Source organism: Camponotus vicinus, unplaced genomic scaffold, assembly GCF_025532165.1.
Source record: "Camponotus vicinus isolate PSW18456_S1 unplaced genomic scaffold, iyCamVici1.0 SCAF_10, whole genome shotgun sequence".
Lineage (NCBI taxonomy): Eukaryota > Metazoa > Arthropoda > Insecta > Hymenoptera > Formicidae > Camponotus > Camponotus vicinus.
Genome location: NW_028141946.1, coordinates 10,060,528 through 10,084,506, shown reverse-complemented (window position 1 = coordinate 10,084,506; position 23,979 = coordinate 10,060,528). Strand labels below are relative to the sequence as shown.

Genomic DNA, 23,979 nt, shown 5'->3' with positions numbered 1-23,979 from the left:
TTATTATTATTATTGTTATTATTATTATTGTTATTATTATTATTGTTATTATTATTATTGTTATTATTATTATTGTTATTATTATTATTGTTATTATTATTATTGTTATTATTATTATTGTTATTATTATTATTGTTATTATTATTATTGTTATTATTATTATTGTTATTATTATTATTGTTATTATTATTATTGTTATTATTATTATTGTTATTATTATTATTGTTATTATTATTATTGTTATTATTATTATTGTTATTATTATTATTGTTATTATTATTATTGTTATTATTATTATTGTTATTATTATTATTGTTATTATTATTATTGTTATTATTATTATTGTTATTATTATTATTGTTATTATTATTATTGTTATTATTATTATTGTTATTATTATTATTGTTATTATTATTATTGTTATTATTATTATTGTTATTATTATTATTGTTATTATTATTATTGTTATTATTATTATTGTTATTATTATTATTGTTATTATTATTATTGTTATTATTATTATTGTTATTATTATTATTGTTATTATTATTATTGTTATTATTATTATTGTTATTATTATTATTGTTATTATTATTATTGTTATTATTATTATTGTTATTATTATTATTGTTATTATTATTATTGTTATTATTATTATTGTTATTATTATTATTGTTATTATTATTATTGTTATTATTATTATTGTTATTATTATTATTGTTATTATTATTATTGTTATTATTATTATTGTTATTATTATTATTGTTATTATTATTATTGTTATTATTATTATTGTTATTATTATTATTGTTATTATTATTATTGTTATTATTATTATTGTTATTATTATTATTGTTATTATTATTATTGTTATTATTATTATTGTTATTATTATTATTGTTATTATTATTATTGTTATTATTATTATTGTTATTATTATTATTGTTATTATTATTATTGTTATTATTATTATTGTTATTATTATTATTGTTATTATTATTATTGTTATTATTATTATTGTTATTATTATTATTGTTATTATTATTATTGTTATTATTATTATTGTTATTATTATTATTGTTATTATTATTATTGTTATTATTATTATTGTTATTATTATTATTGTTATTATTATTATTGTTATTATTATTATTGTTATTATTATTATTGTTATTATTATTATTGTTATTATTATTATTGTTATTATTATTATTGTTATTATTATTATTGTTATTATTATTATTGTTATTATTATTATTGTTATTATTATTATTGTTATTATTATTATTGTTATTATTATTATTGTTATTATTATTATTGTTATTATTATTATTGTTATTATTATTATTGTTATTATTATTATTGTTATTATTATTATTGTTATTATTATTATTGTTATTATTATTATTGTTATTATTATTATTGTTATTATTATTATTGTTATTATTATTATTGTTATTATTATTATTGTTATTATTATTATTGTTATTATTATTATTGTTATTATTATTATTGTTATTATTATTATTGTTATTATTATTATTGTTATTATTATTATTGTTATTATTATTATTGTTATTATTATTATTGTTATTATTATTATTGTTATTATTATTATTGTTATTATTATTATTGTTATTATTATTATTGTTATTATTATTATTGTTATTATTATTATTGTTATTATTATTATTGTTATTATTATTATTGTTATTATTATTATTGTTATTATTATTATTGTTATTATTATTATTGTTATTATTATTATTGTTATTATTATTATTGTTATTATTATTATTGTTATTATTATTATTGTTATTATTATTATTGTTATTATTATTATTGTTATTATTATTATTGTTATTATTATTATTGTTATTATTATTATTGTTATTATTATTATTGTTATTATTATTATTGTTATTATTATTATTGTTATTATTATTATTGTTATTATTATTATTGTTATTATTATTATTGTTATTATTATTATTGTTATTATTATTATTGTTATTATTATTATTGTTATTATTATTATTGTTATTATTATTATTGTTATTATTATTATTGTTATTATTATTATTGTTATTATTATTATTGTTATTATTATTATTGTTATTATTATTATTGTTATTATTATTATTGTTATTATTATTATTGTTATTATTATTATTGTTATTATTATTATTGTTATTATTATTATTGTTATTATTATTATTGTTATTATTATTATTGTTATTATTATTATTGTTATTATTATTATTGTTATTATTATTATTGTTATTATTATTATTGTTATTATTATTATTGTTATTATTATTATTGTTATTATTATTATTGTTATTATTATTATTGTTATTATTATTATTGTTATTATTATTATTGTTATTATTATTATTGTTATTATTATTATTGTTATTATTATTATTGTTATTATTATTATTGTTATTATTATTATTGTTATTATTATTATTGTTATTATTATTATTGTTATTATTATTATTGTTATTATTATTATTGTTATTATTATTATTGTTATTATTATTATTGTTATTATTATTATTGTTATTATTATTATTGTTATTATTATTATTGTTATTATTATTATTGTTATTATTATTATTGTTATTATTATTATTGTTATTATTATTATTGTTATTATTATTATTGTTATTATTATTATTGTTATTATTATTATTGTTATTATTATTATTGTTATTATTATTATTGTTATTATTATTATTGTTATTATTATTATTGTTATTATTATTATTGTTATTATTATTATTGTTATTATTATTATTGTTATTATTATTATTGTTATTATTATTATTGTTATTATTATTATTGTTATTATTATTATTGTTATTATTATTATTGTTATTATTATTATTGTTATTATTATTATTGTTATTATTATTATTGTTATTATTATTATTGTTATTATTATTATTGTTATTATTATTATTGTTATTATTATTATTGTTATTATTATTATTGTTATTATTATTATTGTTATTATTATTATTGTTATTATTATTATTGTTATTATTATTATTGTTATTATTATTATTGTTATTATTATTATTGTTATTATTATTATTGTTATTATTATTATTGTTATTATTATTATTGTTATTATTATTATTGTTATTATTATTATTGTTATTATTATTATTGTTATTATTATTATTGTTATTATTATTATTGTTATTATTATTATTGTTATTATTATTATTGTTATTATTATTATTGTTATTATTATTATTGTTATTATTATTATTGTTATTATTATTATTGTTATTATTATTATTGTTATTATTATTATTGTTATTATTATTATTGTTATTATTATTATTGTTATTATTATTATTGTTATTATTATTATTGTTATTATTATTATTGTTATTATTATTATTGTTATTATTATTATTGTTATTATTATTATTGTTATTATTATTATTGTTATTATTATTATTGTTATTATTATTATTGTTATTATTATTATTGTTATTATTATTATTGTTATTATTATTATTGTTATTATTATTATTGTTATTATTATTATTGTTATTATTATTATTGTTATTATTATTATTGTTATTATTATTATTGTTATTATTATTATTGTTATTATTATTATTGTTATTATTATTATTGTTATTATTATTATTGTTATTATTATTATTGTTATTATTATTATTGTTATTATTATTATTGTTATTATTATTATTGTTATTATTATTATTGTTATTATTATTATTGTTATTATTATTATTGTTATTATTATTATTGTTATTATTATTATTGTTATTATTATTATTGTTATTATTATTATTGTTATTATTATTATTGTTATTATTATTATTGTTATTATTATTATTGTTATTATTATTATTGTTATTATTATTATTGTTATTATTATTATTGTTATTATTATTATTGTTATTATTATTATTGTTATTATTATTATTGTTATTATTATTATTGTTATTATTATTATTGTTATTATTATTATTGTTATTATTATTATTGTTATTATTATTATTGTTATTATTATTATTGTTATTATTATTATTGTTATTATTATTATTGTTATTATTATTATTGTTATTATTATTATTGTTATTATTATTATTGTTATTATTATTATTGTTATTATTATTATTGTTATTATTATTATTGTTATTATTATTATTGTTATTATTATTATTGTTATTATTATTATTGTTATTATTATTATTGTTATTATTATTATTGTTATTATTATTATTGTTATTATTATTATTGTTATTATTATTATTGTTATTATTATTATTGTTATTATTATTATTGTTATTATTATTATTGTTATTATTATTATTGTTATTATTATTATTGTTATTATTATTATTGTTATTATTATTATTGTTATTATTATTATTGTTATTATTATTATTGTTATTATTATTATTGTTATTATTATTATTGTTATTATTATTATTGTTATTATTATTATTGTTATTATTATTATTGTTATTATTATTATTGTTATTATTATTATTGTTATTATTATTATTGTTATTATTATTATTGTTATTATTATTATTGTTATTATTATTATTGTTATTATTATTATTGTTATTATTATTATTGTTATTATTATTATTGTTATTATTATTATTGTTATTATTATTATTGTTATTATTATTATTGTTATTATTATTATTGTTATTATTATTATTGTTATTATTATTATTGTTATTATTATTATTGTTATTATTATTATTGTTATTATTATTATTGTTATTATTATTATTGTTATTATTATTATTGTTATTATTATTATTGTTATTATTATTATTGTTATTATTATTATTGTTATTATTATTATTGTTATTATTATTATTGTTATTATTATTATTGTTATTATTATTATTGTTATTATTATTATTGTTATTATTATTATTATTTCTTTATCTTTACATTATTTTTCTTTATATTATCATTACTTTTTGAAGAAACCGTTAAAGTAGATGAATGATTTTCGAGCTCAGACTTGGCGAATCTCTTATATTAATTTTATTATTGTATTTTAATTTAGACCTGTGTTTCAGCGAATTTAGAAAATTTTAATTCTAATTATAACACATATGCGCAAGCGACGAATACTATACTTCCTTTAATGAGTAACCATTATTCATATTCTTATTACACATTCGGTTTTTATTTTTGTTTTATTTCTTATATTATATTAATTATATATATATATATATATATATATACAAGGTGATTCAAAATAACCCCCTTGTCCCTGAAATGACACATTCTTGAATCAATTCTAAGACGATTTTTCCTTTGGCAAAATTTCGTCCGAAGCTTAGTTTTTGAATTATTAAAGGAAGTAGTTAACGTATGACGGGTCGAATACAAGAGGCAGGCAAGGGTGGCGCGATTCACCGTCAGACGCGGGTGCTTACGCGGGGCGCCTGCTGCGATCATCTGGTCGCTATACATATACAGACACACATGCGAACACATACATTCTCTCTCTGTCTGTCTGTCTGTCTGTCTGTCTGTCTGTCTGTCTCTCTCTCTCTCTCTCTCTCTCTCTCTCTCTCTCTCTCTCTCTCATTCGCTCACTCACCTGTAATTTTTTTTTTTTTTACGAGAGAGGGGAAAATGCATTTTATGCATACCCACCGGTCGATCCAGTGAGTTATGTGGGACTAGAGTACCAAGTCGAATTACCATCTCGGTACTCCCTACCCACTAAAAACCCCTCTCTTTTCACGAATTTCCTTTGACACACTGTCCCTCTGACTTCCCGAGATCTGTTTTCACATAACGTCAAAAAATAGTTATTATTACCTTGTTCGATGACTTTTGATGTATTGCTGTAATTGCTTGAAGGAGAAATGAATTTTCCGATAGATCGTACGTTCTCAAATTTAACGTAGATATCACGTTGCAAAAGACAAGAAATCCACACTAAATTATTAACTGAAAGTTTTTCTTTTTTCATGAACTGTATTCTTTTATAAACTTTAACGTAATCACATTTATTTACTCACTCGATGAGACGAGAAATTTACTAATGACTCTATCACTAATCACTATTAATCACTGTCGAATAATAACTGTTGGCGATTAAAAATCACTCGATGAAAGAAACACGCGCGGACACGTTACTACACGACGCGACGACGCGACAATGCGACGATAATTATTCGGCGACTGCAAGCAGTTTTTTGTCATGGTAGGTTGCGGTAGGTTAAGGTACTACTGGCGCTATCGAACGCGATCATGTGTTCGATTGAAGAATGCGGTAAACATAATAAACATTTAACATATTAATATTAATTATTATTATCATAAATGTGTGTGATATCCATACATCGTATGATATCTATTTAAAAATTAATTAGATTAAATAAGTGTTTTTAAAATATTTATTACTTTTACTATTATCATATAAAATATTAATATTAAATATTTATTTAAGGGCGGGATCACTCGGGCTGACCCTGCTCAATGTCGGGTCCGTCGCCACTTGCGTGGGGCCGCGGGGAGAATCCATCGTCGATTTGACGTGGGTCAACCCCGCGGCTTTGCGCATGGTGGGGGATGGAGGGTGGCCGCTGAGCTTGAGACCCTGTCGGATCACAGGTACATCGAGCTCAGCTTGGTCGCCCGACATCCGCCCACCGGGCCGGACTCACAGGAGGTGCGTAAGTGATCCCTCACCAGGCTGAACCCGGACCTCTTGATGGCCTCGATGCAGGCTTCGCTATGGGTCTGGGGGGAAGACCCTCTGGCGTGGGAGGTAAAGGGAGTGGATGAGTTGGCATCGAGGCTTCGCAGTGCTCTCTGGGGAGCCTGCGACGCCTCGATGCCAAGGGTAAGGAGAGGATGCGGGAGGAGGTCGGCGTACTGGTGGACCGAGGAGATCGCGAATCTCCGCGATGCCTCGGTCCGAGCCAGACGCCGACTTCAAAGATGTATGCGAAGGAGGGACCGCAGCGAGACCTGTATTGAGCGGGCGCGGGGGGAGTGTCGGGATGCCCGACACTCCCTCGGCGTCGCCATCGGGAGGTCCAAGACCAGGGCCTGGGAGGAGCTGCTCGCCTCCCTGAACGAGGACCCGTGGGGGCGCCCGTACAGAATGGTCCTCAAGAAATTGAAGCTGCGGGCGCCTCCGATTACGGAGTCTCTGGCCCCCAGCTTCCTTGGGGAGGTGGTGGAGACTCTCTTCCCCGAGGGAGCGGGGAGCGCAGTGCCCTTCCCCCTCTCGGACCGTATGCCCGAGTGGAGGGAGGGCTGGGAGGTGACAGCGGAGGAGATGCGGGATGCTGTCCGGAGGATGAAGCCGAATAAGGCTCCCGGTCCGGACGGCATTCCGGGTAAGATTTGGGCCCTGGTCATGGGGGAAGTTGGCGGGTCCCTGAGGTACCTCTTTACGAGGTACCTCAGGGAGGGGGTCTTCCCCTCTCTTTGGAAGGAGGCGAGATTAGTCCTCCTTCCGAAGGGAGAGAGGGATCCCGACGATCCGTCGGCTTACCGACCTCTCTGTCTTTTGGATGAGGTCGGTAAGCTGATGGAGAGGATATTGGTGGGGCGGCTCAATGAGCACCTGCAACAGATTGCGGGGCTCAACGAGTCCCAGTTCGGGTTCCGGGCGGGCCGGTCGACCATCGACGCGATCGATGGTCTGCGGGCCCGCTCGGAACAGATAGTCCAGCACGGGGGAGTGGCGTTGGCTGTGTCCCTGGACATAGCCAACGCGTTTAATACTCTCCTGTGGAACATGGTAGGGGCGGGACTACGAGCGCACGGAGTCCCGGATTACCTGTCCAGGGTAATCCGGGACTATTTCATGGGAAGGAGTATCTCCTGTCGCGATGCCGAGAGGGTGCGTAGGCGGTGGCCCGTCGTGCGCGGTGTTCCGCAGGGGTCCGTTCTGGGCCCGTTGCTGTGGAACATCGCGTACGATGAGGTATTGGGGAGGGTCCTTCCCTTCTACGGGGCACCGATCTGGGCGAGTGCTGCCTCGGGGTCCAACAAGATCAGGGGAGTACTACGGGGGCGCACCGCCCCATAATTTTAAGGGCCGCGCGTGCATACCGCACGGTCGCATATGCGGCGGTGGCGGTGCTGGCGGGGTCGCCTCCCCTGGAGCTCCTGGCCCAGGCCCGGGCCGAGATGTACTGGGGGATCCGGGGGAGGGGAATTGTGGTGGGGCCTGGGGCCAAGAGGGCCATCAGGCTGAAGGCGGCAGACTCGGTCCTCGTGGATTGGCAGCGGCAATTGGCCGGGCCAGCCCGCGAGAACCAAAGAGTTGTGAGAGCCGTCCTCCCGGTCTTCGGGAGGTGGATGAGGAGGGCCTGGGGGCGGATCACCTTCCGGGTGGCGCAGATGGCGGCCGGGCACGGGTGTTTCGGTCGCTACCTGTGCCGCATCGGGAGGGAACCAACTCCCAAGTGCCACCACTGCGAGGAGGACCGGGACACGGCGCAGCACACTCTCGAAGCCTGCTCGGCTTGGGAGGTGCAGCGCCGTGCCCTGGTCGCAGTGGTGGGAGCTGACCTCTCCCTCGGCGCTGTCATTGAGGCGATGCTGAGGGGGGAGGAGGAGTGGCGGGCAGTGGCCTCCTTTTGCGAGGAGGTCATGCGGAACATGGAGGAGGCGGAGAGGGATCGGCGGATGATGCCCGCCCCAATGGTAGCACGAGGAAGAGCAGCGGCCAGGAGGACCCGGCGGGGGAGGAGAAAGCTGATTGGGCCTCCGGCTCCACCGCTGGACAGGGACTGAATGGGGGGAGGGACCTTGTTGAGACCCACTCCCCCCTTCACTGCAGGCTTGGCGGATAGGTGGGAGTGAGAGGGAGGTTCCGGGGCTGTGAGGGCCTCCTTATGGCCCCCCTCCCTTCCCCCACCACGGCATAAGAAGAGGTCCCATTCAGGGGCCGCGGCGAGGGGGGCCCCGGTGTGGAGCGGGAAGATCTCCCACCGGGACAGAACCCCATTGGACGGAGCCGGGAGGCGGACGGGTGTCCTCCCTCCCGGCTACAACGAGGGATTTCGGTGGGGGAGTCGCGGAAGAATGCCTGTGGCGTACCCGTGGCTCCCCCGTGACACCGCGGTGGAGGACACCCGCAGGGGTTTTAGCCGGTAGGAGTCCGGCATAACCCTCTCTCTCTCCCCGGGGAGCGGGGGTATCCATGAGGATTTCCCCTGCGTATAAAAAAAAAAGACAGACAGACAGAGAGAGAATGTATGTGTTCGCATGTGTGTCTGTATATGTATAGCGACCAGCTGATCGCAGCAGGCGCCCCGCGTAAGCACCCGCGTCTGACGGTGAATCGCGCCACCCTTGCCTGCCTATTGTATTCGACCCGTCATACGTTAACTACTTCCTTTAATAATTCAAAAACTAAGCTTCGGACGAAATTTTGCCAAAGGAAAAATCGTCTTAGAATTCAGTCAAGATTATGTTTTTGCAAAAGCATAAAGTTATTTAGAATCACTCTGTATAATGATAAAAAATATTAAAGTGCTACATTAAATTAATATTTATATTTATATTTAAGAAATTAAATTTGAGTCAAAAGTAAATTAAAATTAATAAAAAATTAATATTGACTTTGAATGTGTCTTAAATATTTATTACAACTATTTTTACATAATTAAATTGAAATTATTTAAATAATAATTAATTATGCCTCGAAGAAAAATAATTCGAACATTTGAAGAAGAAGAAAAATATCAACGAAATAAACGAGAAAAAAAAGAAAAATTTCAGGCTAAGAGACGAAAAACAAAACGAATGTTGACTAAGAAAGATTGCCAACTTTTATCAAATACAAGTCCAATTTATTCAAATAATATAACGCAAACTTCTACAAATTTAAAAAAAATGACATTAATAGGTTTTCAAACCAACTAATTCATCAATGAAAGTTATAGATAATATAAATGGAACAACTACCATTGCGTCACAAACAATTAATACATCAACCATTACTAATTTTTCTACAATAAAAAGTAGTAACGAAATAAATGCGACAAATGATAGAATGCAATTGTTTAATGTTGCCGATAATATTGAAGAATCTCGGAATACTCAACTATGGAAACTTCATTAAACAATGATATTGTTTCTACCACATCTAGCACATTAAATAAGTTGATAAATTTAGATAACAGATTTAAAGATATAATTATTTTACATGAAGTACCATCACAAAGTATTGTAATAAATGATAATACAATAAAATCAAAATCAATGCTTCCTAATATAATTAATAAAACTAGAGAAGTGAATGAAAAAAATTCGAGCTTTAGAAAAAGGATACACGGACATTAATATGTCTTACTTAATTCAATATATACATTAACATGTCTCACTTAATTCAATTAGAAAATATTGTAGAACATTATATAGGAGAAATGAATTTATGTTGCGAACATTGTGGTGCGAAACATTTCAATTCTGAAAAAGTAGCTAATAAAGGTAATTCGTTTAATGATTGTTGTAGCCATGGAACTGTTGAGTTCCTTACCTCAATCTCCGCATGAACTTTATGAATTGTTTACTGAAAATCATTCAAAATCGAAACATTTTTATAATCGCATTCGTGGATATAATAATATATTTTCATTCGCGTCATTTAACGCAAACATATCAGATTTTAGTGTTCAAAGACCTGGACCTTATTGTTTTAAAATTCAAGGACAAATCGATTATCAAATTAATACCGCATTGTATGCTGCAGCTAACAAAATGCCAAGTTATGGTCAACTCTTTATCGTAGATAATAATGAAGCGATAGAGTGTCGGTTACATCGAAATTCAAGTCTCGATGAAGAAATTTTAAATTCAATAGATAATATGATGCGTATGAATAACATTTTCGTAAAATCTTATCGAATGATGCATGAAAAAATCCAAATGCAACAGCAAACAACTGAAAATAACGGTATATGTGAATTACAATTGGGATTTTTGACAAAAAAAGGCATTGATCGTGGTCGATACAATGTGCAAAGGGTAAATGAAGTTGCAGCTGTTTTTTCTACTACAGCAGATGGTGAAATTCCGGAAACTTACGTGACAATTTATAATAAAAGTAATAAAACATTACAACAAGTCAGTACGATGGATCCTAATGTAGAACTATGGATTTATCCATTATACTATCCATATGGTAATCAAGGTTGGCACAATAATTTACAACGCAAAAATAGTAATAAACGAATAAGTAGCTGCATATATAAAACATCGAATAGCCATACGTAATAATTTTAATATTTTCGTCATGGAAGACGATTATTTCAACAATGGCTTGAAGATAGTTATATAAAAATTGAAAAAGATCGAATTAATTATTGTAAACAGAATCAAAAACAATTACGTGCTGATACTTGTCAAGGATTAATTGATTATTTAGCAAACGCTGCGAATAATAGCGATGCTCACATTGGAAAAATGATTATACTTCCACCGACATTTGTAGGTTCACCGCGTAATATGTTGCAACATTATCAAGACGCGATGGTTGTTGTTCGGAAATATGGAAAACCAGATATCTTTGTTACTATGATTTGTAATCCAAATTGGCGCGAAATCAAAGAGAATTTACTTCTGAATCAATAACCTGCAGATATATGTGCTCGCGTATTTAATATAAAAAAAATTATTTAATCAATGTTATCGTAAGACAAAAATTTTTTGGTGAAGTTTTGGCATATGTTTATGTAATAGAATTTTAAAAACGTGGACCACATATACATTTGTTAATTACATTAAAACAAAATTATAAAATATCAAATTCTGAAATAGTTGATAAATTTATTTCTGCAGAAATTCCTAATCCTAATGAAAATGTAAGTTTACACAATATTATAATGAAACATATGATTCATGGACCATGTGGAGATTGGTGTTTGATAGACAATAAATGTTCGAAACATTTTCCAAAACCATTTCGACCTGAGACGACTATGGATGAAGATGGTTATTCACAATATCGTCGAAGAAATAATGGATTGCTATATGAAAGACCTAGACGATATGTTGTTGATAATAGATATGTTGTTCCATATAATCCAACACTCTTACTTTTATTTAATAATCATATTAATGTTGAAATAGTTTCGAGTATAAAATCTATAAAATATTTGTATAAATATATTTATGAGGGTCACGATGCTGCGTCTATAATCATTGGAGAAAATGTAGATAAAACAATAATACATGAAATTCAAGATTTTATCGAAGCTCGATATGTTGGGTCTGTAGAAGCGTGTTGGCGCATTTTAAGTAAACCTTTGCAAGAAAAAAGTCACGCTATATTTCGTTTACCGGTTCAATAATAATCAAAAAGAAGGCTATTTTAGACCAAGCAAAGCGCAGGTGGTAATGCGTGACAAAAATTTTTTCAATAATTTTTTATAAATTCAATAATTCTTACAAACGTTTCGGTCCCTTTCGGACCCTCCTCAGTGTGACACAATAACATTCATATCAGATATAAAAGAGGTACAAAAATAAATAAATGACATGTACAGGTCGAAGGATAAAATTGTAAAAATAAACACAGTCAAACAAAAGAAATACCCTTAAGAATTTAAAATAAAAGCAGAATAAAACGCAAAAACCGCGGCGCAATACAATATCCATTGTTTCCAAAAACGCTACGATGTTACCTAATAGTCTAAGAGCTGGCTACAGAGCGAGCAACATGCCTCTGTCCACGAAATATCTTACCTGGAAAAGGTTCGATTGCAATCGGCAAAGTGAAAGCCCGACCGTCAGAAGGCAGTCTGGAAGCTAAATGCGTGGGCGGACGACGGAACGTGCAGATTTCCCGACAAAAAAAACTGTCAATTGACACCGCTAAAAATTTGCATAGGTATCGAGGAGCATGAGAGAAAGTAGGAAAAAAATTGTCAGAAGGATAAGTAGAAGCTAAAGGGTTGTCAGAAGTTGCCAAAGTTGCGAAAAATCTCGGAAAATTTACATATTAAGAAGAACTTCTGACAATTTGCATTTGTATTGTTTACGTATAGAATAAACTACGTGCAAAGTGTCAGAAGGCAAAGTGGAAAAGATCATGAGAAATTCGGGTGCAAAGTGCGAGAGCGTTTTGCGGCGCGCGTATTCGTTTGCTGTCTCTCTTTCTCTCTCTCTCTTTCGATCCTTCGCTTTGAAATGACCGTTATTTTAAAAGAGAGGGGGAAGGACGCTTTCGAAGGGGATCGAAACGGCAGTTTGGCTTGTAACTCGGAGGCTTGAACATAGTTGGCCCCGAGATTTATTTTTTCATTTTCATTCTGTAGTTCTAAACGACAAAATGAGTTCTAAGCTATCTTGTGTTTTTAAGTGTGAAGCTGTTTCCGGTAAAATTATGAAATTTACCGAAGAAAATTTACAACAGTGCCGCGAAAAACTTCGTATTCGTGTTGCATTAAACATGAAATACAACGATATCGGTTTTCCTGACTGTGTGGACGATATTAATGGATATCATTCCGGTTACCGAAAAAATTTCTTGGCAATCCCTAAAAAATATATTGAAAAATACGATGAACTTCAAAACAAATCTACCGAAGTAAATGCTAATCCTGCTTTAGTTGCGGAAGCTTCGACATCATTTGCAAGTGTCTCAGGTAATTTAAATATTTACAGTAATAGTTTATAGTATGTCTAAACAATTTTGTATAAAAATTAATTGTACTTTTTGTATAACACTGTTTAAATTATTCTCATATTTATATTTCGGTAATAATGTAGAAGTATTAATAACGGTTTTTTGACTATCACGATACGTAAAAAAATTCATATTTTAAATTATTTATTTTTAGACAGCGGCAATATTGAACAACGGACGGAATCGCCGCAAACTACGTCCATGCCTGTTGAACCTTGAACAGGATAAAGCAAGTGGCAAGCAGGGATCAAGTGTCGAGGAAGCGAGTGACGACGAGGAAGCAAGTGACGATGATAGCACAAACAACCAGGAAAGCGGCGAACGAATTTGTTTTTTTTGCGATAGAAACCGAAAAGTACATAATTATCGTGCGTTATCCCTTCACTCATCGGTGGACGAAAAATTGCGAAACGATATTTTTGTAACTGCGAATGCTTGTAGTGATAGCGAAATCGAGAGCAAATTAGACGCTTTAGGTGTAAATAGTAAAATTTATTATCATAACTCATGCAAAAAGACATATCTTAGAAAAAACGTTATCGATCCAGTAACTCCTGATACTGATTGGCATAAAAAAATGAAATTTCATGAATTGACATACGCGGATATTTGCGGATTTGTTGAGAAAAATATTATAAATAATAAAGAATGTCATTTATTGCAATTTCTCACAGATTGTTATAATGAAATTCTTGAGAATTTTTATGTTAAAGAATTTGAATCTTTCGACGTCAAATATACTTCTCAACATCTTCTAGAGAAGTTGCAAAAAACTTTTGGCGACAAAATTCAAGTCAATAAAATTTATTTCTTTTAATTTCTTATAAAAATTTATATCTTCTCAATTGACTTCTGACATTTTAAAAATAGTTCCTTTAGTCCTTTATGAATATTCGGATAAATTGTCAGAAGTGCTATAAAGTATGTGAAAATCAAGACAGTGTGAAAATCAAGAGAAAAGCGATCGGTCCACTGAGCGCGGCGCCGCGCGCCGCAAAACGCTCTCGCACTTTGCACCCGAATTTCTCATGATCTTTTCCACTTTGCCTTCTGACACTTTGCACGTAGTTTATTCTATATGTAAACAATACAAATGCAAATTGTCAGAAGTTCTTCTTAATATATAAATTTTCCGAGATTTTTCGCAACTTTGGCAACTTCTGACAACCCTTTAGCTTCTACTTATCCTTCTGACAATTTTTTTCCTACTTTCTCTCATGCTCCTCGATACCTATGCAAATTTTTAGCGGTGTCAATTGACAGTTTTTTTTGTCGGGAAATCTGCACGTTCCGTCGCCCGCCCACGCATTTAGCTTCCAGACTGCCTTCTGACGGTCGGGCTTTCACTTTGCCGATTGCAATCGAACCTTTTCCAGGTAAGATATTTCGTGGACAGAGGCATGTTGCTCGCTCTGTAGCCAGCTCTCCGTCTATAACAATCCTCACCGTCCCACGCAACTTACAACCGTCCGCCTTTAAAAATCATTGATGTAATTGTTCCCACGAAAACGTTGGTCACCAAACTCACGCTCAAACACACCCCATCGAATTTGAATACAAAATAACGTTCGATTACAGTTTTTAAATAAAGTGTTAAGGATCGAATTATATGATGCATACAAATACTTGCGTTTCTTACAACAGAATGATTGTGTTTGCGTGCGTAGAATTTATAACATTCTTCCTGTTTATATTATAAATTCGTTCTTTAATAGATAAGGAATGTACTTCCGGTTTCTCTATCTCGGAGAGCGCAATAGACTCAATCAAAAGTTTTTTAGGCTAAAAAAGAAAGTGGTCCTCTCAAGAATTCCTCCAATTGAATTTTTCGGCTCGTTCGCACTTCCCGAAAATAATATTAGTTACACCAGTAAATTAAGATCAATGTCTTCCCACATTCTAAGTGTTCCTGCAAAACCTCCTGTTTATTCCCTGTGTCCTATTCCCGAATTGCCTGGGCATTCATCCTATCCTATCTTTTTGAATCCTTCTTCCTTTTCCCAACCTTGTAATCCTTCTGTTGTGACACCTCGACCCGGACGGGAAGTCGGAGACACCCGGTTGAGTCGAGACACCTCGACCCGGACGAGAAGCCGGAGACACCCGGTTGAGTCGAGACACCTCGACCCGGACGGAAAGCCGGAGACACCCGGTTGGATCGAGAAACACCTCGATCCTGGAAGCGAGTCCGAGAAACACCTCGGTTTCGAGAGATCTGGTCGGAGCGTTCGGTAGGATCGCAGGACGGGATCTGGTGGTCGTGTGCCGGCTAGGCCGGCTTATACCCATTCGATCGCATTCCAATGTTCCCCTTCCAGATGGGCCGCTTAAGTAAGGCGAATGCGTGAGAATGAGATAACGTATGGCCAAGCGATGGAGCGAAGAGGACAGCAAGCGTCAGGCAATGCGTACGAGCGGGGTAGCGTGCGTGCAAGTGAGACAGCGAGCAAGTGTAAATGTGCGAGCGAGACAGCGAGCAATTGTAAGCGTGCGAGCGAGAGAATATATGAGCGAGACAGAGCGTGGTAGGAAGGCGATAGAATGAGAAAGAAACATGCGTGTGTTATATATGTATTTAATACATTAGTAATGGCGCATACGCGCCGTTACAAAAATATTCATAGTGCAGTCTTGATTGTAGTCTCTATTATAATGATATAAAAGAAATAACAAAGTAAACAAAAATTAAAGATTTTTATTTTAAACTTAATTTAATTAAAGATTAATAATTACCTTTCAGTAATATTTTAATTGATAATTTAATTATTAATATACTTACATTTATATACTTAAATATATATATTTATATTTGTAGAAGTAAAGTTAAAAATCGAGAAAAAAGGATTAAACTAATAACTATAAAGGCTTGAATTAAAAAAGATACGGTAGGAGAAAAAGTCTATAATAAATTATGTTCTAATAAATGAAAAAAATTATAAGAGAGAATAAAGATGTTTGAAGAAAAAATTAATAAGATGAAACAGATTTATAAATAATAAAGAAGTAATGACAAATAAAAAAATATATAAATAAGTAAATGAATAATTATATTATGTGTAATATTAATGTGCTATTATTGTAAACAAAAGATAAAATGTTATTGTAATGATGTAAAATGATAAAATATATTCTCTTCTACCATATTCAAAGAGATTGGCGTGTAACCAATTATTATGTAAAAAATAAGAAGAAAATAAAAATAAAGGATGAGACAGATAAGTAGATAAAATAAGGAGAGAAGGAAAGATATATGAAAATGATGAATAATGAGAAGAGAAAAAAGAATGAGTTAAGGGAGAGATATAGAAATGGGAGAATGGGATGAATATTTTAAAATAAAAATAATTAAAATCAGATCCGTGGAAGGCGCGCGCGTTAGCGCGCGCTGCGAGCTAGTCTCTCTCTAAAAAAGGTATGTTATTGACATTGTTGCCGCTTTTCCGCGATGATTGGTTATTGGTCGTCGACTGATTGGTTATTGGTCGTCGATAGTAATTTGCTGTGACTTGCTTCACACGTGTCGTTTGACAGTTTGACAGTTTGACTGTTACGTTAAAGAAAGAAGAAAAATAAAATAGTTAAAGAGAAAAAGGGTGGAATAAGAGGAAAGAACAAATAGAGAAAGGTATTGTATATATACAGAGAAAGAGAGAGAGGGAGGGAGAGAGATTATTATATCATTTATATCATTATTATGTTATGTGAATTAATTATGTTATGCTTAGTTATTCAATATATATATATATATATATATATATTATTAGTTACATTTATAATTATATGTTAGGCGAGGAAAGAGAAAGAGGAACTCTCTATTTATGGCGAGAGAAAGTGAAGAGAAAGAGAGACAGAGAAAGAGAGAAAAAAACTTTATTAAAAGAAACACGTGACGGCAGAGCCGTTACTAGAGTCGAGTTTCCAAACACCCGCTCGCGCTAAGTTGGCGCCAAGCGCCGCCGATTGAGCACCTCGGCCGAGCCGCGGATTGAGAGCCGCCGATTGAGAATCGCGGGCTATCCCACTTCGACACGCATGACCGTGTGGGAGTAGCGCGTGGGGGTATCCAGCCGGGTATATAAGGCGGCCACTCCGGCAGAACGATACTTATTCCTGTCCCGACTCTCGGGACGCTCGAAGCCACAGGGCGCACTCTGGGCATTCGAAGCTTACCGAGCTCCTATCCTTGCTCTGGTGCAGAGCACGGTCTACCGTGCCCGATCGGGTGCACTCGACAACCAGTAGCATCCCGTCGAGCCAAGGACGATCCGGTCCAGGGTACGGGCGCTCTCGTACTCGGTCAGTTGCAACCAACGTCCGGAACTGTTCGGCTCGTATCCTCGAGGACCTAATAGCTGTTCTCACGGCTCCTGGACACCCGCCGCTTCCATGGCTCCCGGATGATAGTCGTTTCGACGGCTCCTGAACGCCAGCCGTTTCCACGGCTCCTGGACGACAGCCGTTTACGCGGTTCCCGGACGACAGCCGTTGCTACGACTCCTGGAACAACAGCCGTTTTCACGGCTCCTGGAACGAATAAAGCACAACCGCCTTCACGGCCCTAGATCCCAACCATGTTCCTACCCGACAGCGATACCCGCGCTTTTCGAACGAACCGACCGTTTCATTGGTCTCGCGTTGCGCCAATCCGTGTCCGTTAGCTGTTCTGCAGTAACCTGTCTTAACTCCCCTGGTCTAGAGCCCGGTTGCTATCGGGCCCGGTTGCAACCGACGTCCAGTATCTTGGTGTACTACGGGCGCTCTCGTGTACACCACCCTGAGGACGGGTGCTCCCGTCCTCGGCCGACCACGGTTGGCAGACTCTGTTAAGCTTGTGTTCGTGCCTAGTTGCACGCGACCACTCTGTAGGTATCTCGCGCCCGCGTCCGCGACTAGCCTTTACGTAATGGCTCTGTAAATACCCTGCGTTTTAGAATAAGGTCTGTGTTCGTAAGTAAGTTGCGTCCGATCCGCATCGTGTAACACATGATAGCTCTGTAAATACCCTTTTTTTTATATGGGGAAATGCATTTACGCATACCCCCGCCCTTAGGGAAAGGCGGGGATTATGCGGGACTCCGAGGGATAACCTCGACTACCCGCTAAAACCCCATGGTGGCCGCTATCGCGCGCGATTGGTGGGCCACGGGATCGCTTACGCACTCGGCCGCGACCCCCCTGCACGCAAGACCCCTCTCCAGTTAACAGAGAGGGGTCCCTACCAAATGTTGGAGTGTTATACACCCCAACCCTCGACGAATATGACGACGAGACGCAGCCACGCAATCTCGTCGCCCCTCCAGGGAGGGACCTATAGGGGGGAACGTATGCGCCCTTAACAGCACGTCCCCCAAGTCCCTAGTCAAGGGGGAGTGAGTCCCCCTCGACCCGCCACTGAAGGAGGTGCGGGGAAAGTTGACCCCCGCAGGAGGCGCTAAGGAAGCCGGGCATATACCCTTTTCCTCGCACCTCCCCTCCTCCTGCGGATGGGAGCGGAGGACGGATCATCCTCTCACTCCCGCTCCGCGGCCTCCTTCCGCGAGATGACACCCTCACAGAAGGAGACCATGGCGCCCCAGGCATCCTTGCTCCCGACCATGGCATTAACCATAGCCGGGAGCGAGAGATCGTCCCCAATGATGTCTTTGAGGACACGGCGCTACACATCCCAAGAAGGACATTCCTCCAGGGTGTGCTGCGCCGTGTCTCTTACCTCCACACAGTGGTGGCACTGTATTGTCGGCTCATGTCTAGCCCTCTCATGCAAGTGCTCACCGAAGCAGCCATGCCCGGTGAGTACCTGCACCAACCTAAATGAGAGTCCGCCATGCCGCCGATCCACCCAGTCCTCGAGGACCGGGCGGATGGCCCCGACAGCTCGGAGGCCGACTCTTGGTATAGCCAGCCTCTCCTTCCACTTTGAAATAGCTAGATGACGGGCCTGGTGCCTAGCAACTTCCACCGCTCGCGATGTTGGGACAACACCCCACTGGCGGAGAACGGTATGCTCGTATACGGAGGCGTACATCTCCGCCAGCAGGTCCCACGAAATGGACCCCGACACCGCTGGTGCCGCCTCGCAGGAGATGGTCCTATACCCCCGTGTGATCCTGATGGCCAGCCGCTGCAGTCCAAGCACTACGGCTGTACTGCGTCGGCTGGCCACCAAATCTTTGGATCACAAGGGGACCCCATATAGGATCATAGATCCGACCACCCCCATATAGAGACGGTGGACTCTGTCCTTTGGCCCCCCAATGTTGGACAGTATACTCCCAAAGAAGTTTATAACTGCCCCAATACGGGGGGCCATGCGGCGGAAGTGCTCTCTAAAGCACCAGTGGCAATCAAGGTACAGCCTCAAATATTTCATATAAGGCCGTACCTCGGCCTGCGGACTCCCTCGATGATTATGTAGGGCTGAGGTGGCGGCTTCCGCCGAGGCCTTGTTAAATACATTACATCTTATGAAGCGCCACCATCAACCCCAATGCGCGAATACGGCCGACAACCAGTGCCACCCCTACTCGTGCGAGGCGGATGGTTGGTCTCCTCCCAATTGTCCCCCCGGGCCATAACCAAAGTGTCGTCTGCATAGCAGACGATACTAAAGCCCGGGAGGAGGACACCCCGCAACACCCAGTCGTAGCCGAAGTTCCACAGGAATGGTCCTAAGACCGACCCCTGCGGAACCCCGCACTGCGTCTCCCTCTTATGTGGTACTTTGTACCGCGCCCGATATGTCTCGGACCTGTCCCGGAGGTAATCCCCGATTACCTCCTGCATATAAAGCGGCACCCGGTGATATCCGAGTGCACGCCTTATACTCTCCCAAGGTAAGGTATTAAAGGCGTTGGCGATATCAAGAGATACCGCCAACGCCAACCCACCTCGGGAGACAGCCTCATCCGAGAGAGCCCGTACGCGTAAAATCGCGTCCACGGTTGATCGGCCCTCTCGGAATCCGAACTGACAGTCGGCCAGATCGGGGCCCACCAGGGACAGGTGCTGTTTGAGGCGGGCAACGAGCAAACGCTCGAAGAGTTTGCCCGCCTCATCCAGCAGACATATCGGACGGTACGCGGAGGGAGACTCCGCGGGACGCTCCTCTTTTCGGAGGAGGACCAAACCCGCCTCCTTCCATTTGGGGGGAAAACGCCCCGACCGAAGACAGGCTGTCAAAAGCCGCCTCAGTCGGTCCCCGAGGACACCGAGGGCTAAGACCCAGGCACGACCAGGGATCCCGTCCGGCCCCGGGGCGATATTTTTCGCCCGGAGCCTCTTGATTGCCCTGACCAGCTCCTCCTCAGTGACCCTCAGATCGGCGGTCCAATCTTGTACTTGGACCGCCTGTCTCGGAGGCTGGCCCGCCCTTCCCCTATTGGGGAAAAGGGCAGAAACCACATCCTCCAAGACCTGGGGGTGGAGACCCTCTGTGATCGGGGGCCCCCCTAACCGCAAACGTTTCCTTACGATCAGGTAAGAGCGCCCCCATGGATCGTCATTGAGGGTCTCCAGGAGCTCCGCCCAGGCCTTATCTTTGGCCCTCTTGATGGCGCGCTGCAGTGCCTTTTTTGCCTCCTTATAGGCTTCGTGCAGCGCTGCCGCTTCGGCCTCCGTGTGCCGCTTGCGACGACATCTGGTGTACCGGTGTCGCTCCCTTACGCATGTTACGCGTAATTGCGCAATCTCGAGCGACCACCAGTACACCGCCTTCCGCGCGGGGAGGGCCAGAATCCGGGGCATGGCGGCGTCGCAAATTTGCGTCATTGCCTCCCGGAACCAGGAAACCTCCCCATCAACGTCACAGGGGCCCGGCTCTGGTTCCTCCAGGGCCTTGGCCGAAGCAGCTGCCATCAGGGTGTCCTCATCCAGGCGCTTCAACGCCCAACGGGGTGGCAGGGGTGCACCCCCGGGAGGGCACGGCCGGTCGCCAAGGGAGGGGCCGGAAACGTCCCACCGGATATACCCGTGATCGGACAGCGTCTCCAACCCCGTCATCACTCTCCAGCCGACCACCTTGCGCGCAACCGGCGAGGAGCCGAAGGTCACATCGACCACGGACTCGCCGTTATGCCGCACGCAGATGTGAGCCGAGCCTCGGTTGAGCACCACGAAGGCCAGTTCCGCTCCCCACTCGACGAGCACCCGCCCCGCGTATCTGTCACAGGGGAACCCCAATCCACCGACTTGGAGTTGAGGTCCCCCGCAACCAACACTGAACCGGGTAGCTGGCGACGTATAACTGTCGCCAGCCGGTCCAGATATGCGCTGAACTGGGCCAGATCGCGGTTGGGTGAAAAATACATCCCCACCACGGCAATTTCCCCCCATTGTGCCGCCACGTAGACGTTCCCTCTCCCGATAAGGGAGAGGGGCAGTGCCTCCGCACCGTACTTGCCGATGATGGCGACTAAGCCGTCCACGTCGCCAATCCAAAAGGATCTAACGGGGACGTGGTACGGCTCGGCCACCACGGCCAAGTCTATGCTCCACTCCGCCAAGGTCTGAAGCAGGAGATCCTGCGCCCTGGCGGAGTGGTTGAGGTTCGCCTGCAGGAGGCGATGGTCCTGTATAACTACTCGGTATCCATCGCCTTTTCCCGGCCAACACCCGGGCCTTTATTCGGCTCGGGGGCCGGGGGCCGCTCCGTAGTCAGCGAAGCAGCCCCCTTTTCCTCGGCCCTTTCTTCCCCTATCCCCCTTTGGTTGCCTTCTTCTCAGGCCGGAGAGAGACACAAGCCAACCCTCCGTACCTGTGTTCCGCCTTGAGCCCCCTGCTCGTGCAATACGGGCATTTGGGCTCGGCGGAACATCCCGAGGCCCTATGACCTGGTTGACCGCAGCGGTAACACTGACCGCTGCGGTCAACTTCCGATTTACAATTTACCCTCGTGTGACCGGCCCCTAAGCATTTAAAGCATTGGAGGGGCCGGGCACCGAGGGCCTCGACGCGGGCCTTAACCCACCCAACAGTGAGCGGGCCCGCGTCGATAACTTTCTTGGCCGCGATTGCCGGGCATCTGGCCCATACGGATCCTAACCTGCCCGCGGGGGAGCGGTTGAGCTTGCCAACCGACACCTCCCCCGCAGGGCATTCCCCAGCCGCGGCAGTCGCAGCTTTAACCTCTTCGGGGGACAGTCATCCAGCCCGGTGACACGCAACTCCGCGAGCTTCACCGGGCGGGTTACCCGCACCCCCTTGTGCTCCAATAAAGCCCTCAACGCCTCGGCCAGTTTATCGGCTTTAACGCCGCTTTCCTGGCCGGGGATCTCATATAGGATCCCCCCGCCCGCCGCCTTTTTTGGCTTGAGGGACGCGATTCCAAAGTCCGCCAGCTTAATGCTGGAGCGGACCCCGGACACCGCGTCCCCCAATAACACGGGCTTTTCGCCCTCCTTCGCAGGCTCCATACTTAATAGTACAGCAGCCTGCTTGGGGGGGGGTGAATCTTGCGGGGCTTGGCGGATTGAACCCTCGCTTGAGGGGCCTTCCCACCTTTGCCCTTGCTCTTGCCCCCGAACTTAATCTCGCCCTTTTTAGGGGGCGGAGTCCTCTTTGAGGAGAGAGCCGGGGCCTTGCTCTGGGCCTTGGCTTTGCCTGCCGTATCCCCCGATTCCCCCCCCCCCCCCGGCGTTCGACCACCGTCCATTCAGACGGTTTGGCCGCAGCCTGTGGGGGTTTAGCAGTTCCGGACGTATCGGGAGCCAGGGGGGCCTTGGACGCCTTCGTCCCACCCTTCTTCCCACCATTTTTAGGGGTGTAAGACTGGGAGGAGGAGGAGGAGGGTTTGGGTTGAGTCCCTTTCCCTCCTCCGTCACCGCCAGCCCTGCCTTTGGAGGGTGCAGCGGCCTCCTCAGCGAAAGTCTTCGCCTTGGCCGCTGCAGCCTTCTTGTCGACCTCCAAAGGAGGCCGAATTTTCTGCGGGAGCAGACGCCCCTCGATCGCCTTGAACCGCGCATTGAAAGACGCCACCATACGATTTGATATGTCGTCGATGATGGAATCTGCTCCCGGATCCACCGCCGCAGCTGCCGGCATCTCTATCGTAGGACTTCCCCTCTCCCCCTCTTGCGACTTCCAAGAGTGGGAGAAGAGGGAGCGGGGAGGTCTAATCCTCCCTCCACACTCTTGCGCTTATTGCGCCGAGGTGGGGAGGAGGGGGTCACCTCCATTGGCGTAGAGCCTACAGGAGTCAGGGGTGGCACGGACCCCGCCGGATCCGCCATGCTGGCCACCCTTCCCTGAAGCTCATTTAGCTGCCGCTTGAGCTCCTCGACCTCCGTACTCAA

The 23,979-nt window shown here is 38.8% G+C and overlaps 1 protein-coding gene across 1 annotated transcript; it reads right to left on the bottom strand.

The window, feature by feature from the left end:
• Positions 1-19,346: 19,346 nt before the first annotated feature.
• On the bottom strand, positions 19,347-23,728 carry LOC145960855 (uncharacterized). The gene is made up of 6 exons (XM_083080549.1): positions 23,333-23,728; positions 22,879-23,118; positions 22,443-22,813; positions 21,905-22,216; positions 20,200-21,848; positions 19,347-19,858 (listed from the first exon to the last, which is right to left on the bottom strand). The coding sequence occupies exons 1-6, from the start codon at positions 23,726-23,728 to the stop codon at positions 19,347-19,349; spliced, it is 3,480 nt and encodes a 1,159-aa protein (XP_082936675.1).
• Between the last annotated feature and the right edge of the window lie 251 nt (positions 23,729-23,979).